Source organism: Vigna umbellata, chromosome 1, assembly GCF_029865625.1.
Source record: "Vigna umbellata cultivar VRB3 chromosome 1, Vumbellata_1.0, whole genome shotgun sequence".
NCBI lineage: Eukaryota > Viridiplantae > Streptophyta > Magnoliopsida > Fabales > Fabaceae > Vigna > Vigna umbellata.
Genome location: NC_142165.1, coordinates 11,161,966 through 11,176,551, shown reverse-complemented (window position 1 = coordinate 11,176,551; position 14,586 = coordinate 11,161,966). Strand labels below are relative to the sequence as shown.

Here is a 14,586-nt window from a genome sequence, read left to right as displayed (position 1 = left end):
ATTCTGGTTCTTTATTTATGTATATTTTTGGTTTCATCTTTTACTTTTATTTTTAAATTAAACCAAATCTTTTGTTAATTATTAATTATGTTAGGTCATATTGTCACCTATAGTCAAATTTAAAAATCGTGTTGGTGTAAAAAAAAATAGACTGAAAGTTCAATTATACATTTGTTCTTTTTATATTAGTCTATTATCATACTATTCTACTCGTCACACGTTCATTCCCTTTTGTTAAAAAAATATTAATATTAAACTAATATTTCTCTAAGATATATTTTATGCCAAAAAGTAAAAATTTCTTAAATAAATAAAATTGCAACGAACGTGTTCCATGGTACCATTGTTTTATAGTAAGAAATAAATGACATATTTTTTCCATAATAAAAGTAAAATAGTAAATACATATTTACTTTTACTTTTGTTACATCTTTATTTTATTTAGATCTATTAAATATATGCTTTTATTTTTATTCTAACTTTATTTTCTTTACATTATATATTTCCGAAATTTACAATTTCCATTCTTTCTAAATTTTCTTCTAAGTTTAAATTAAGGAGCGGATAAATATTTAGGTATGCATAAATTAATTTTCAACTTTATTTCGAACAGAATCTATTAAAGTAGATCTATAGGCTCTTTCTATATATTCAAAGCTACATGCTATGCCTTAACGCACAAGCTATGGAGTTGATGAATAAGTAAGTTGTAACAGATATTTGAGAAATTTGGTTGTGGTGGTGTGAGTGTACGAGGAAAAGCAACAACATAATAATGAGCTTAAGAGGTATAACGTTGTGGTGTGTTTGGTTGTGTTTGTCGGAAGTATCACGGGGAGCTGTAAAACAGTACAAGTTCGATGTGCAGTACATGTATGGTGCACCAGATTGCGTGGAGCAAGTTGTGATGGGAATCAATGGCCACTTTCCTGGTCCAACCATAACAGCAGAAGAAGGAGACACCCTTCATATTATTCTCACCAACAACCTCCTCACAGAAGGAACCGTTCTTCATTGGCATGGAATTAGACAGGTTTTTATACACTACTTTCTCATTTTCTTTTTGGAAATACATGTTTTTAAGTCGTACATTACATTTTGGTAGTTTTCGTGATATTATAGTCTCGATTAAGGAATAACTGATGCATAAAAGATATATTGTCTTGGTTAATTGAGCAACCAAAACATAAAATCCTACGCGAACCACTTATCCCTTCTGCAAATCAGACTTTTCGTACGATAACTTTTACGAAAAAGACCTATCATGTTGGTTCTCTGATCAATCGAGACAAAAAGTTTTCTAAAAAATAAAAGATATAAAAAATTTTATATCAAAATATCATTGCCTAATAGAAAATGTAAAAAATATTTGTTGGATGTTTTGTGTTGCAGTATGGAACGCCATGGGCAGATGGAACTGCTTCCATTTCTCAATGTGCTATAGCCCCAGGACAAACTTTTCATTACAGATTCACAGTTGACAGGGTATGTATGTATACAAAAAATTTTAACACTTTTTGTTTTTTGAATAAATGATTTTTGTATGGAAAAAACTTAGATGTTACATTTTTGTATGTTTTATGTGTTTTGCATATGATGTTTGAATGAGCAAAGTATGAGAATTTGGTGGTGAGAATATGGTGCAGGCAGGTACATACTTCTACCATGGACACTATGGTTTGCAGAGAACAGCAGGATTGTATGGTTCTCTGATAGTGAATTTAGCAAAGGGAAAGAAAGAAGCATTTCACTATGATGGTGAGTTCAACCTTCTCTTGAGTGACTGGTGGCACAAAACCACACTAGAACAAGAGGTTGGTCTCTCTTCCATTCCATTCAGATGGGTGAATGAACCTCAGGTAATCAGATTTAAATATGATGTCATAAAATTAAGTTAGATTTAAAGTATATATGTATACTAAGTTTAAGATTTAAGATATACTTATATCAATATTAGAAATCATATATCTATTAAATATAAACTAATATTTATAAATAAAATGTATAAAAGTTTAAAACGATTGTAATTATTTGATCGTTACTTACTTGTAGATATGATCTGAGTTTTTAATTATGATTTAAAAAAGTAAAATTAATTGTGAGAGATACTCAAAAGAGAAAGTAATAGTGCCCTGGTTATTCAAATACCTTCATTTTGATGAAGTGGTCCAAAATTAAAAATATCTTGTACTTTTTAATATTTAATTGAGTCCATAGAGTTTAAAGGTGTGGTTCACCCTAGAAGTAGAAGAAGAAAAATCTACCCACACTACTTAATTAATTTATGAATTTCAGCTTATAAAAACCCTTTAAAATTATTAAGAAATAGATTTTAAATTTATTTTAATTATACAAATTCAATTTATAAAATGAAATCTACATTTATATTTTTAATAGATATAAAACTTGAAACAAAAAAAATTGTGAGATAACCTTTTCAGTCTCTGCTTATAAATGGAAGAGGACAATACAACTGTTCGTTGGCAGCTAATGCTACGAAGACATCGTTGTCTGAGTGCAATTTCAGAGGCAATGAAGAATGTGCGCCCCAAATTTTTGATGTTCATCCAAACATGACCTACAGAATTAGAATTGCTAGTGCCACTTCCTTGGCATCTCTCAACTTGGCCATTGGGGTAACTTTTTATTATTGCTCCATCAACTTTTTATATATGTATCTTCACTTTAGTTGTAATTATATTTTAATCAATATTTTTATTTGTAAAAACATATGTTTCATTCGTATGAAAAATTATCATTATAAAATTAATAAGTTAATTATTTTAATTTAACAAATAATTACTTTTTAAAGAGTAAAACAAGAAAAATAATGTCTATATCAGAATGAATCCTTTTTATATAAATTTTTGTTAGTGATGATGAAAAATATAGTTGTACATTCTTTTGCACAATTTTACGATCAACTAAATTTTTAATTAATTTAGTATTATTTTTTATTATATTTTTAAATTCAGTCTCTATTTTACATTATAAATACAATACTTTATATATATATATATATATATATATATATATATATTTAACGAAATATTAATCTTATATATAATTTTTACTATATTTAACAATATTGATATATAACTTTTTTTGGAAATATTCAAAAAAATGATAGTAATAACTTTGAAATACCTAATAGTTAAATTTATAAATTTCAGTTAGATCATCCGGGTAATTTATTTGGATTATATAATTTAGAAAAATAATCTAACTAAAAATTTAAAAAATGTTGGAAAAAATCTTTTCATTAAATAAATGGAGAAACAGTAACAGCATGGTATATAATAGATTATTCGTTAATCCCATTGATTACTACTCATACTTTTACAGTTTACATAATATGATTTTTACCTACAAATTCATATAATCTTGGCAAAAAGATCTACTTGAATAATCTGGTTCTGATATTTGATTTTGTTTTGGTTGAAGAACCACAAATTGGTGGTGGTGGAAGCTGATGGAAACTACGTGAAACCATTTACTGTTGACGACATAGACATATATTCAGGTGAAACCTATTCAGTCCTCCTCAGAACAAATCAAGATCCAAGGAAGAATTATTGGATTTCAATTGGTGTTAGAGGAAGAAAACCTAACACCCCACAAGGATTAACTATCCTAAATTACAAAACAAACTCTGCCACACTTCTTCCCACTTCTCCACCACCAATAACACCTCAATGGGATGATTACAATCGTAGCAAGACATTCACTTACAATATTTTTGGCCTCAAGGGAACCCAAAAACCTCCTAAATACTATCATCGTAGACTTCTCCTTCTCAACACACAAAACCTCGTTCGTGGTTACACTAAGTGGGCCATCAACAATGTCTCCTTAACATTGCCATCAACTCCTTACCTAGCCTCTATTAACGTTAATGGCTCCTTTGACACTAAAATCCCTCCAAACACATTCTCAGAGGGTTATGACATCTACAACCCTCCCCTCAACCCTAATGCAAACACTGGTAGTGGGGTTTACATGTTCCAGTTAAACCAAGTTGTAGATGTCATACTGCAAAATGCCAATGTACTGAAGGGGCAAAACAGTGAGATTCACCCTTGGCATTTGCATGGGCATGACTTTTGGGTTTTGGGGTATGGAGATGGCAAGTTTCAACAGAGGGATGAGAGAAAATTCAACTTGAAGAACCCACCATTGAGGAACAATGTAGTGGTATTCCCATATGGTTGGACTGCTTTGAGGTTCAGGGCAGATAACCCTGGAGTTTGGCCCTTCCATTGTCATATTGAGCCTCATTTATACATGGGAATGGGTGTCGTTTTTGCTGAGGCTCTTTTAAATGTTAAGCGAATACCTAATCAGGATCTAGCATGTGGCCTTCTTAGGAATGTGTCAATAAATAAGAAACATAACTAAACCTAGTACTTCCCTCTGATGTTTGTCGTTGGTTAGTTTAGTTTGTCTTTCTTTTGTATTTTAGTTTTTTTCCTCATCATTTTCTTGGTGTATGTTGGGCTTTTAAGGATTAGCACATTGGAATTTGAGGATATAAGTTATTTGTAGTTTATTGTTATGTTATCTTAACTCAAATATAATGAACTCGTTATGACATGTTGTGTGAGTCAGTTATTACATTTTTTATCACAAAACTATGCAACATAGTTTGAACATATTCAAGTCAGACATGGTTAGAGTAGTGTTAAATGATAAAGTTAATATAGTTTTTAAAACAATTTTCTACAAAAGGAGACTAATTTAAAAATTTGCAACAGGGAGCAATACACAATATATAGTGTTGAACAATTAAACCAATAAATAGTAATAATTACAAAATTTAACTTGTTTTGTTGGAAATAACTTAGAGCATGTCATGCACATTGTGTTTCTACTATCTTATAAAAATGATTTATTTTAATTTTTTTAAATGATTTTTATACCAAAAATAAAATAAAATCAGCTGAGTGAAAATGTAGTGCTATCTCTGCAGCATAATTACAATCCTCCATGACACTTTTACTTGGTGGCCTGTGCAATTACTTTACTCAATGAACTCGATTCCATTTTGGCAGTTTCCACTAAATCCTCCTACACCACAAAAATTATAATTTTTGAAACATTAAGATGCAACTTCTCAGGTATGTTTAGTGTCATTCTCTAATTATTGAAGTAAAACTTTGTTTGTGATCAATGAACTACTTAAAAAGGAACTAGAGAAATTGCATGTAATTTTTTTCTGCAATACAATAATATAAGCAATTGAGAGTAGAATGATTGCTTTATAATGTTACCTGTGCAGCTATTAGTCTCAGAGTTTTTCTTTTGCTAGTCTCTTGCATGGCTCCAGCAAGCAAAATTTCATCCAATATAAAATATGCCTGCAAGGATCAAGCTCAATTTTAACCTCTGATGCAATATTAACATTAAACAACATTACACAACATTACCATTCTTACTTATACAGGACTGTCAAATTTGTTTCAGAAAAACACAAACAATCACAAAGTAACTGCAAACTTGTGAGGGATCCTAGTCTCGTTTATCACAGAAGCTATCTTGTTTAACATGACAGTAGATCATCAATTTTTATGTCTGAGAGGATATTCAAATAGAACTGTGTGCATTATTAGGATGAGGATTCTTATTCAAGTTGTTGAATAATAACTAAAGAATATAGTTGGGTAGAAAATGAATTACCTTATGAAAATTAAAGATTAAATCCAACTCACAAACCTGGTAAGAGAAGCAAGAGAGAAACAAATTCAGGTGGTTTTGAAACATGTGTAAAATATATTAATTAAGAACATCATTTTTTAACATTTATGGTACTAACACTGCCAAAATAGCGATCCAAAGTCTCAACGTAATGATGAATAATGGTTAGAGTCTCCAATTCATTGTCTTCCTCATCATTACACATGCAGAAGTAGAGGCTAGCATATCTGAACAATAATAACCAAAATCAAGAGTCTCTCAATTATTGTAATTCAATATACAAACAAATTTCTCAGTCACTTAACAAAATTTTCACACCTTTTGTAAACAACTGTGAATCCCCTCCACTCTACGAAGTTGCACAACTTTGGTGCTCGAGAGATAATAAGCCCATTTAGTTCTCGAATTATCTTCCAAAAAAGTAGATTAATCAATGTTTATGCATAATTCAGGCATAAGAAAACAAAAACAATATGCAAAATTATTGCCAAATGGTAACTGAACACTTTGAATATTTTCCAGTGCCTATCAGGACATATAAACATTAACGCTTGATATACAAACATCAGATGTTTACGAAATATGCCCAATTGTAAACTAATTTGTTTTAGTTCCAAAAAATCACATTCTCAATAAAACTGGAGACAAATATCAAACAAGTGATATGCATAATAAATAAACCCATCAAATAATATGTAAGACATTGTAAATCCAAATTACCATGATTCTATGCATTGAGCTAACATTATAACAGATCATTTTATCTTGTATTTGAATTAGAGACAGGTACCTTGGATCTCTCCTTTTGAGAGTATGGTGAATACCATTTTGTGAGTCTCACTTTTCCTTGTCGACTAATGAGAATCACAAACTGAATCTGTAATAGAAAAAGAATGATTTTTTGAATCCACTGAAATGATAATATATATATATATATATATACACACACACACACACACAAATGTGCAAAAACATGATCTGCATAATTTCAAATCGTATCCGTATGAGATGTAAAGGATTAAGCTAACATCACAAATGGTGACATTAGAGGCAGAATGGGTTAATGAGGAAACAGATAATTCTATACAAATATATATGTAACATTTTCACAAATTGAAAGAACAAAAGAGAAAATAATTGAAAATAGTTAAGCAATGAAGATAAAGATAAGGAAAAACAGGTACCATTATGTATTCAGATGAATTTTCTGAGAACCAGCACAGATAAATTTGTCAGAAACTGCTTTTCATCATCCTTAAAAATGAAACAAAGGTATTTCTAATAAGAAAAAAAAAATACTTTAACACAAATTTTTTATAACACTCATTTTTTAACTGATTTATTATTTATTTGTTATTGTGCTAACATATTCTAAATTCAATGGAAAAAAAATAATATGTGTACTATGTCAAAATGTTTGTATTATAATATATCATTGTCCTTCTCATAATCTATATTTTTGTATAAAACAAATATATTATTTAGTAATTTTATTTGGTATCATCTTTTAATAGGATAATTTTATCTTTTAAAGTGTAAAATAGAATTTAATAAAATAATAAAATAATTTTATATTTCAAAAAATTAAATATTTTTTTTAATAACTGCTGTATAATTTTTTAATAATATTTTTTCAATTAATTATTCATAAAAATAATAAAATTACTATTAAAGGGTTTTCGAGATATATCTTTAGAGTTGAATGTTAAAGGGAAAAGATAAAGAAGATCTTTTAATAAATTGTATAACTAATATTTTGTAAAATAAAAATATAATTATAAATCAATATATATGTAATAATTTAATTTTAATAAATAGTCTGTGTATACTCAAATATTTCATATTTTTTATTTATTAACGACAGATTATGATAAAAGTTTAATAATTATTCTAAAAGTTACTATAACTCAGTAACTTTTTATTTATTTTGAAAGAAGATAAAGTATTTCTTAATACTTTATTTTTTTGTAATATCATGATTATCTTCCCTTAATTTTAAAACGAAACATTATCATTATGGTCCTAACAAGGGTCCAACATTATCAACAAAAATCAGCCCATAATATAAAACCCAATAGCATGTATGATTTCACATGCTTAATGTGTTTTAAGTTCTTATTTATTTTATGTGTAAATAGTTAAATTGGTGTCCAAAGTGTATTTTGATGATAGTTTCATTTTTTTTTAATTTAGGAAAATATGAAATTAATAGTAAAAATAAAAAATTGTTAACAAAATTACCTTACCATTAGATTCTACGAATTTTGCATCCCCCATTTGTGCATTCCATAATGTAATAAGGTATAAGACGATAACATGTAGTTATAGCATTTTGAATTATTGTTAGTATTTTTTAAAAGTATTTTAAGATTAAAAATATAAAGGATCTCTTCATTTGAAACTATTGTTATATATATATATATATATATGAGTTTGTTAGTTTACATAATCTCTTAAAATATACCAAATTTTAGTTGACAAAAAAAATCTTTATTTTAAAAGAAACATACTTTAAATATAGAAGTATTTTAATAATTTCAATTTTTAATTTAAAATAAAAATAAAAAAATCAAAAATTATTTAAGTATCTTTAATTTTAAAATTTATAATTCATAATATACTAATGGTTTTTTTCAACTAAAATTTGATATTATTTAAGTTTACAAACCCCCACACACACACACACACACACACATATATATATATATATATATATATATATATATATATATATATATATATATATATATATATATATATATATATTAAACAAAGTTTATGTAATATCTACTGTTGGGCCTGGGCTGGATCTGAAATCTTGATCCAAAAACTTACATCATCAATTTGTATTATGAAGATAAGGAGAAACATTATTAAGTTTCTTCTCATCCTTTTCCTCTTACCATGATTATGACATATCATATTATTATTATTATTATTTTAATTAATAATATCTTACAGTAATTTTATTAGTATCCTTTTGACTAGGACATTGATGATAATATTCTAACAGTGAATATATGATAGAGACGTGACTCAATGTTCTAATTTTGACTTTTAGGTTTCAATTATAAGTATATTATATAATGCCAGAATCAAGACAGTAATTATTATATTAATTAAATAGCACATGTTTTGCATACTTTATTGCACCATGTATGTTTACTTCACCACATTAGTTGGCATATTATTTAATCCAATTATGTTGTTCACTGAGACATTTTATTAAATAATTTTTAAAATTTATTTTATACTCTTTTCTCTCTCTCTCTCTTGCATTATTATAATTTTTTATAAACAATATTTTTATTATTTAAGTTTTCTTCATCAAATTCAAAAAGCATAGGTCTAGAAGCTTATTCTATTTTCTTCTTTATTATAATTATTATACCTAACTATCTTTTCAACTTTCTTTTTAAAAAATTCTCCTTCAACTTCTTCATATTCAAGATACTTTCAATTTCAATAGAATAATTGATAAAACTGGGCTACCTTAGTGAGAGTTGGTAGGTTGCATCTGGAATTATTTTAGGGCAAAAATTATGTTTAAAGAAAGTATGAATAATTTTTAGCAGTAAATATTTTCTTTTAATATTTTATATAAATGTCTATTCCAATTCTCACATCACTGAATAAATTAAAATAAATCATTATTAATCATTCCACACATTCATTATGGTGGCTTCAGAACAAAGTTCATATCCATTTGGGTATTAGGTATTTGTTCCAAACTTACAAGACACATAAAATTAAGTGTTATTAAATAAATATTACATGAAAAAAATTAATTTAGATAAGAATGGATAATTGAAAAAAAAGAAAAAAATGAAAATTACATGAAAGCTTTTGAACTGGGATTTATCTGCTTTCCTTAAAATCAATCTACAAAGAACTGCTGTAGCTGATAAGAGGTCCCTTTAGACAAGCGACACTTTTGGAATCTCCGCATAATATCTTGAAGTATGTCTAAATTTGATTTAAGATAATTTAATAACATTTTAATATATTTATGTGTCATTCTGTTATTAATTGATGTTGGTATTTATGATTATTATTATTGATTATGAAGTAATTTTGAACCAATCATATAATGACACGTAGATGATATTAAAATGTTTGTTAAGAAAATATTGTTAAAATATTATTATTAAAAATGAGATAGTTTATATGAAAAAGGAGCATCTTCTATGATATTGGGAAAGTTGGGGTGCATGAGTGCTTAATCTACAATGTCACATCTTCAATTTTCTTTATGCTAAAGTGTTTTTCATGCCTCCAATAATTGACTCCACACCTTTACCATCATTTTTTAGATTCTTTCATCTACCTCCATCCATTATATCGTAACACTGTTTACATGTACCACTTTATAATTCACTTTTTTCAATATTTTCATTATTAAAAATTTAACTTTTATATTCATAAACAAATTAAAAGGTAAAATAATGCGAGAATAACAATTTTTTCTTTAAAACTTTAAAGTAAAATATACCGTTAAAGTAAAAATTAGATGAAATGTTATATATTATATATGATTAAAAATATTAGTTTAGTCTTGTATTCAAATTTATCGATTAAATTTTTATTTTTTTATAAAGTTTTAATTTTTGTTAATTTTGTTTAATTTCTTTTTTAATTTCATTAAAATAATTAACCGATAGTGAATTATGTATGTCAAATGTTAATGTTATAGTAGTAATGTTTTATGGTAGGGTTAATGTCACATGTTTTGTATTATGTGTTAGTATTTTATATTTAATTTAATTTTTATATTCTTTTTTTTAATCAATTTAGTTTTAATTTTTATTTAAAATAGTATAATTTTGTCTCTTTCTAATTTGAAACCAAATTGAATTTTTATATAAATTTTATGAAATAATTTTAGTTTAGAGATAGAATTCGTTTAAAATTATAATGGAATTTTAGCAGTGGGAATTATCGGTTTTAAATTTTATGTTAAAAGTCACGTAAACTATCTAATTTTATTTTTATATTTGTTATTTTTGTTTAATTCAGTTTCAACTATTTTTAAAAATGAAGCAAAATTAAATTTAATTTCAATTTGAAAGAGATAAAATTGCTTAATTTAATAAAAAAAACTAAATCTAAATTGAACGAATATAGAAACTAAATTAAATATAAAACAGTAATACGTGAGATTGATACTTATATGTCACTGTAACATCATACTCATTTGACCCGTAAACAATATTTTTAAACTAAAAAAGTATTAAAAAAATTAAAAAAATCACAAAAACGACACATAAAATATTCTATTAATCATTTATTTAAATAGCATTAGAAAAAGAATAAAATCAAACAAAATTAAAACTGTATTAAACAAATACAATATTAGTACTGAATTGAAAAAATCAAACTAAAATAAGATTAAATTACTATTCTAACCATTATATATTATATAATACAATTGGGGCCACCATATTGTAATATTAGAGGCCAAAATAAAATCTTATATTAAAAATGTTCTCATACACTAATATCTTTGATAACATCTTTGTTAAACCTTATCCAAAGTTAACTTAAATCAAATCTTTGATATTGTTAATCACTCAATCAAACTATAACGCTTCAAGTTGTTTCTATAATAAATGTCAGATAAATACATATGACACTTCAATGTTATCCAATAAAATATCTCTCTCTCTCTCTCTCTCTCTCTCTCTCTCTATATATATATATATATATATATATATATATATATATATAATTATGTTCACATCATTCTACTATAATCTGTATAACTATTTATATTTATATTCCATATATTCTAAATGTAATTCAGATAATAAATTATTTGTCATTAACAGATAAAATAGTTATTTTTCTTGTTACATATCTAATACATCAATTATGATATATCATATAAGAAAAAAAAACAAATTATAGGAAATAATAAAGAATTCTCTTCAACTTATTCTCGAGTATTTGCAGAAAATGTTTTATTGGATATTATAGTTAGCTGTTGAGTTTGATGTAAGAAAAGAGGAGAAAGTAGAAATGCAGCTGTGTTTCTTTCCATTTAAGACAAAGCAAAACCAAGAGAAAGCAGTGGCTGGGAATACCTTACTTCCCCACATCACATTCAGATCATTACTAGCCACACCCTTTCACCTTTCACTCATTATTTATATTTTACAACATATCATGGTCAACTCTTTCTATAAATAATATAATATTGGAAGCAAAAATCTTCCCTTTTAAAGTTCTACATCTCCACATGAAAAATAAATAAATAATAAATGTGTTTTTTTTAAAAGTTATTTTTAAAAAAACTTTATTTATTCATTTTCTCATATACATGCATGTATATGTTGCAGCATGTTTCGGAGTTTAATGTTTATAGTTTATAGTTTACCATGTGTGTGTAGGATAAAAAATAAAACATCTCCACAAGAATATATTAAAGGAAATGGTTGTATTTCAAATAACTAGGGTTGAGAAACTTTGCATGGCCTTTTACATTAAAAACTAGTCGGTCGTTTTTTTTTTATTTGTATTAAAAAACTAATATGATTATTATTATATTAAATAAATAACTTATTTGTGTAATTATATTTAAGTGTTCTAATCATGAATAATTATAAATGTAATATTTAAATACAGAATTTGATGATATAAAAATTAAATAAATAATTACGGGCGTTTATAACCAATTAAGTAAAAGTAAATAATATTATTTTAATAGTTTTTTTATAAATATAGAAAGAATAACTAATAATCCAATAATAGTAATGGATTATAATAAATGATATTTGGATATGAAATTATTTATTTATTTTAAATTATAAATTTGACATAATATTTGATTATTGTAATAATTAATTATTGTGTAGTAAAACAATATTGTTATATGATTAAAATTTATTTATCGACGAAAACTCTATGAAACAGATATACTTATCGATGGCCAAACGCCTATGGTAATTACCGTGACCTGAAGTTTACGGTAATTACCGATGACTGTACGACTTCGATAAACACTGTCGGTAATTATCGATGCACCAAGCCATCGAAAAGTCTACGGTAATTACCAACGGCCAAAAGCCTACGATAATAATCGACGGCTGCACACCTTCAATAAACATCGTCGATAATTATCAACGTACCAAGCCGTCGAAAAGATCCGTTGGTAATTTTTCCGACAGTCACAATCCGTCGACAGGTATTTCCAACGAGCGGTTTATCGTGAACCTTGAGACCGTCAGGTAGTCGTCGGTAAACGTCCATTACCGATGACCTTTTTTACTTATCGACGGATCATAACCGTCGGTAATTAATTCCTAATTTGTAGTAATTAAAATTTACTATTAAACTTTTAAATTATATATTATATTAAAATAAAATGTAAAATGTGAATGTATTATATTATATGACCCGTAAAATAAATATAACACGAAGTTAATGTTAAAAATTTTGATTTCCATGCATAGTGCATATCTTGTCACTGTCATATGAAAATTTCATTCAATTGTTGTCAAAATCTCTTCTAACATAATATTGTTCGTCATATTTCTTGTGATTATAGTATAGGTTTATGGGCACCAATTTTTTTTTTTTGAGACCAATTGAATAATATTAGTTTCTTCAGTTCCCAACTTTCTTCTCTTTCTTCACCTCTTAAATTCTATACTCTGTTTAGTTTGATTATGAATGTTTAGTCAGAAAAAGTTTGATCACTCCAATATTAAATTAAATGTAACAATCAATTTCTTCAACTACATTAATTGTATCTCTTATTCATACAAATTATAATGAGCTTTCACTTATCAATGACCTAATCATGACCTAATTACACTTTAATTCTAAAACTCATTTGTGTTAATTTTTATAAATACTCTCAATCACATTATACACACCTTGGATGAATAATTTAAATAACCGGTCAAATTATTTTATAAGACACTAGGACTTTATTCATCCCATCAATTTTTCAATTGATATAACCTAGGAGTTAATCACTGAACAAAATTTTATTATAGAAAGACATTTTAAATAAAATTTTTGATCGTATGAATAATTTTTTAATAAATAATTTATATGGAAGTGTACATAAAAAATATATGTATTTAAGTCTTCTGCCACCCTTACATTAAAATTTTAAAAAATAATATGACATATTAAAATAAAACTTCATTATTATATTACATCCTAGATTGTGTAATATTCCTAAATTTCTTGGATTTTCCAATGTTCACACCTTTCAACACAGTGCAATTAGTTATACTCCCCTTTCAAACAATTAGGTGATAACTAATAATGATCTCCATATACTTTGGAAAACTCTGAACTAAAACAAGGGGGAAAAGGTGGGTGCAAATTCATAAATTTGAGCTAACACTCCTAAATTTCCATCAACTTGTATAAAATCCGGAAAATTTAATTATAATTGTTTTAAAATATTCTATTAGACTTAAAAAAGTTAAATTCTCTACATGTCTTTTTATAACTTTAAGGTTTTCCAAAATATCACCATAAAATATCTTTTTTTGTCTTTTTTAAAACATTTAAACCAAGTCTAAAAACTTACTCTTTTAGTTTAAGAGCCAAACTAAATTTTATTAGTTTAAGAAACCACTTAAATATATTCATGTAATTTTTTATTTGTTTTAGTTTTTATATTTATTTTCTATTCAATTAAATCTAATTAAATAGATTTATTATGATCCATTTCGTTAAACTAACATTAATAAAAAAATTTAACTTTTATCTAAATTTAAATATAGAAATCAAATTACTAATTAAACTTTAAAATTAATTTAAAAGTATTATAAATTAAATTTTATAATTTAATCAGAACCACAAATAAGAAAAAGGTGCAAACTTACAACAGACTTTAACTTTTAAAGGAGTTATTGTTAAACTCAACAAGTT

The 14,586-nt window shown here is 26.0% G+C and overlaps 2 protein-coding genes across 2 annotated transcripts; one reads left to right on the top strand and one right to left on the bottom strand.

Moving 5' to 3' along the window:
• Window positions 1–674: 674 nt before the first annotated feature.
• On the top strand, window positions 675–4,593 carry LOC124834194 (L-ascorbate oxidase-like). Its single transcript, XM_047308836.2, has 5 exons — window positions 675–1,033; window positions 1,393–1,485; window positions 1,647–1,859; window positions 2,442–2,636; window positions 3,445–4,593. Exons 1-5 carry the CDS (start codon window positions 776–778, stop codon window positions 4,396–4,398), a joined length of 1,713 nt encoding a protein of 570 aa, XP_047164792.2. The 5' UTR covers window positions 675–775; the 3' UTR covers window positions 4,399–4,593.
• Window positions 4,594–4,760: 167 nt separating this feature from the next.
• On the bottom strand, window positions 4,761–6,944 carry LOC124834196 (AP-1 complex subunit sigma-1-like). Its single transcript, XM_088114504.1, has 7 exons — window positions 6,879–6,944; window positions 6,485–6,571; window positions 6,013–6,104; window positions 5,813–5,921; window positions 5,677–5,712; window positions 5,271–5,357; window positions 4,761–5,067 (listed from the first exon to the last, which is right to left on the bottom strand). Exons 1-7 carry the CDS (start codon window positions 6,879–6,881, stop codon window positions 4,996–4,998), a joined length of 486 nt encoding a protein of 161 aa, XP_087970630.1. The 5' UTR covers window positions 6,882–6,944; the 3' UTR covers window positions 4,761–4,995.
• Window positions 6,945–14,586: the final 7,642 nt, after the last annotated feature.

Excerpts from the sequence above, each read along its gene's own strand:
- LOC124834194 (XM_047308836.2), top strand. The coding sequence starts at position 776 with ATGAGCTTAAGAGGTATAACGTTGTGGTGTGTTTGGTTGTGTTTGTCG. Across the intron at positions 1,034-1,392 it reads ATTGGCATGGAATTAGACAG|TATGGAACGCCATGGGCAGA; the intron begins GTTTTTATACAC and ends TTTGTGTTGCAG. Across the intron at positions 2,637-3,444 it reads CTCTCAACTTGGCCATTGGG|AACCACAAATTGGTGGTGGT; the intron begins GTAACTTTTTAT and ends TTTTGGTTGAAG.
- LOC124834196 (XM_088114504.1), bottom strand. Across the intron at positions 6,105-6,484 it reads CTCAAAAGGAGAGATCCAAG|ATAATTCGAGAACTAAATGG; the intron begins GTACCTGTCTCT and ends CTTTTTTGGAAG. Across the intron at positions 5,713-5,812 it reads TGGATCGCTATTTTGGCAGT|GTTTGTGAGTTGGATTTAAT; the intron begins GTTAGTACCATA and ends TTCTCTTACCAG.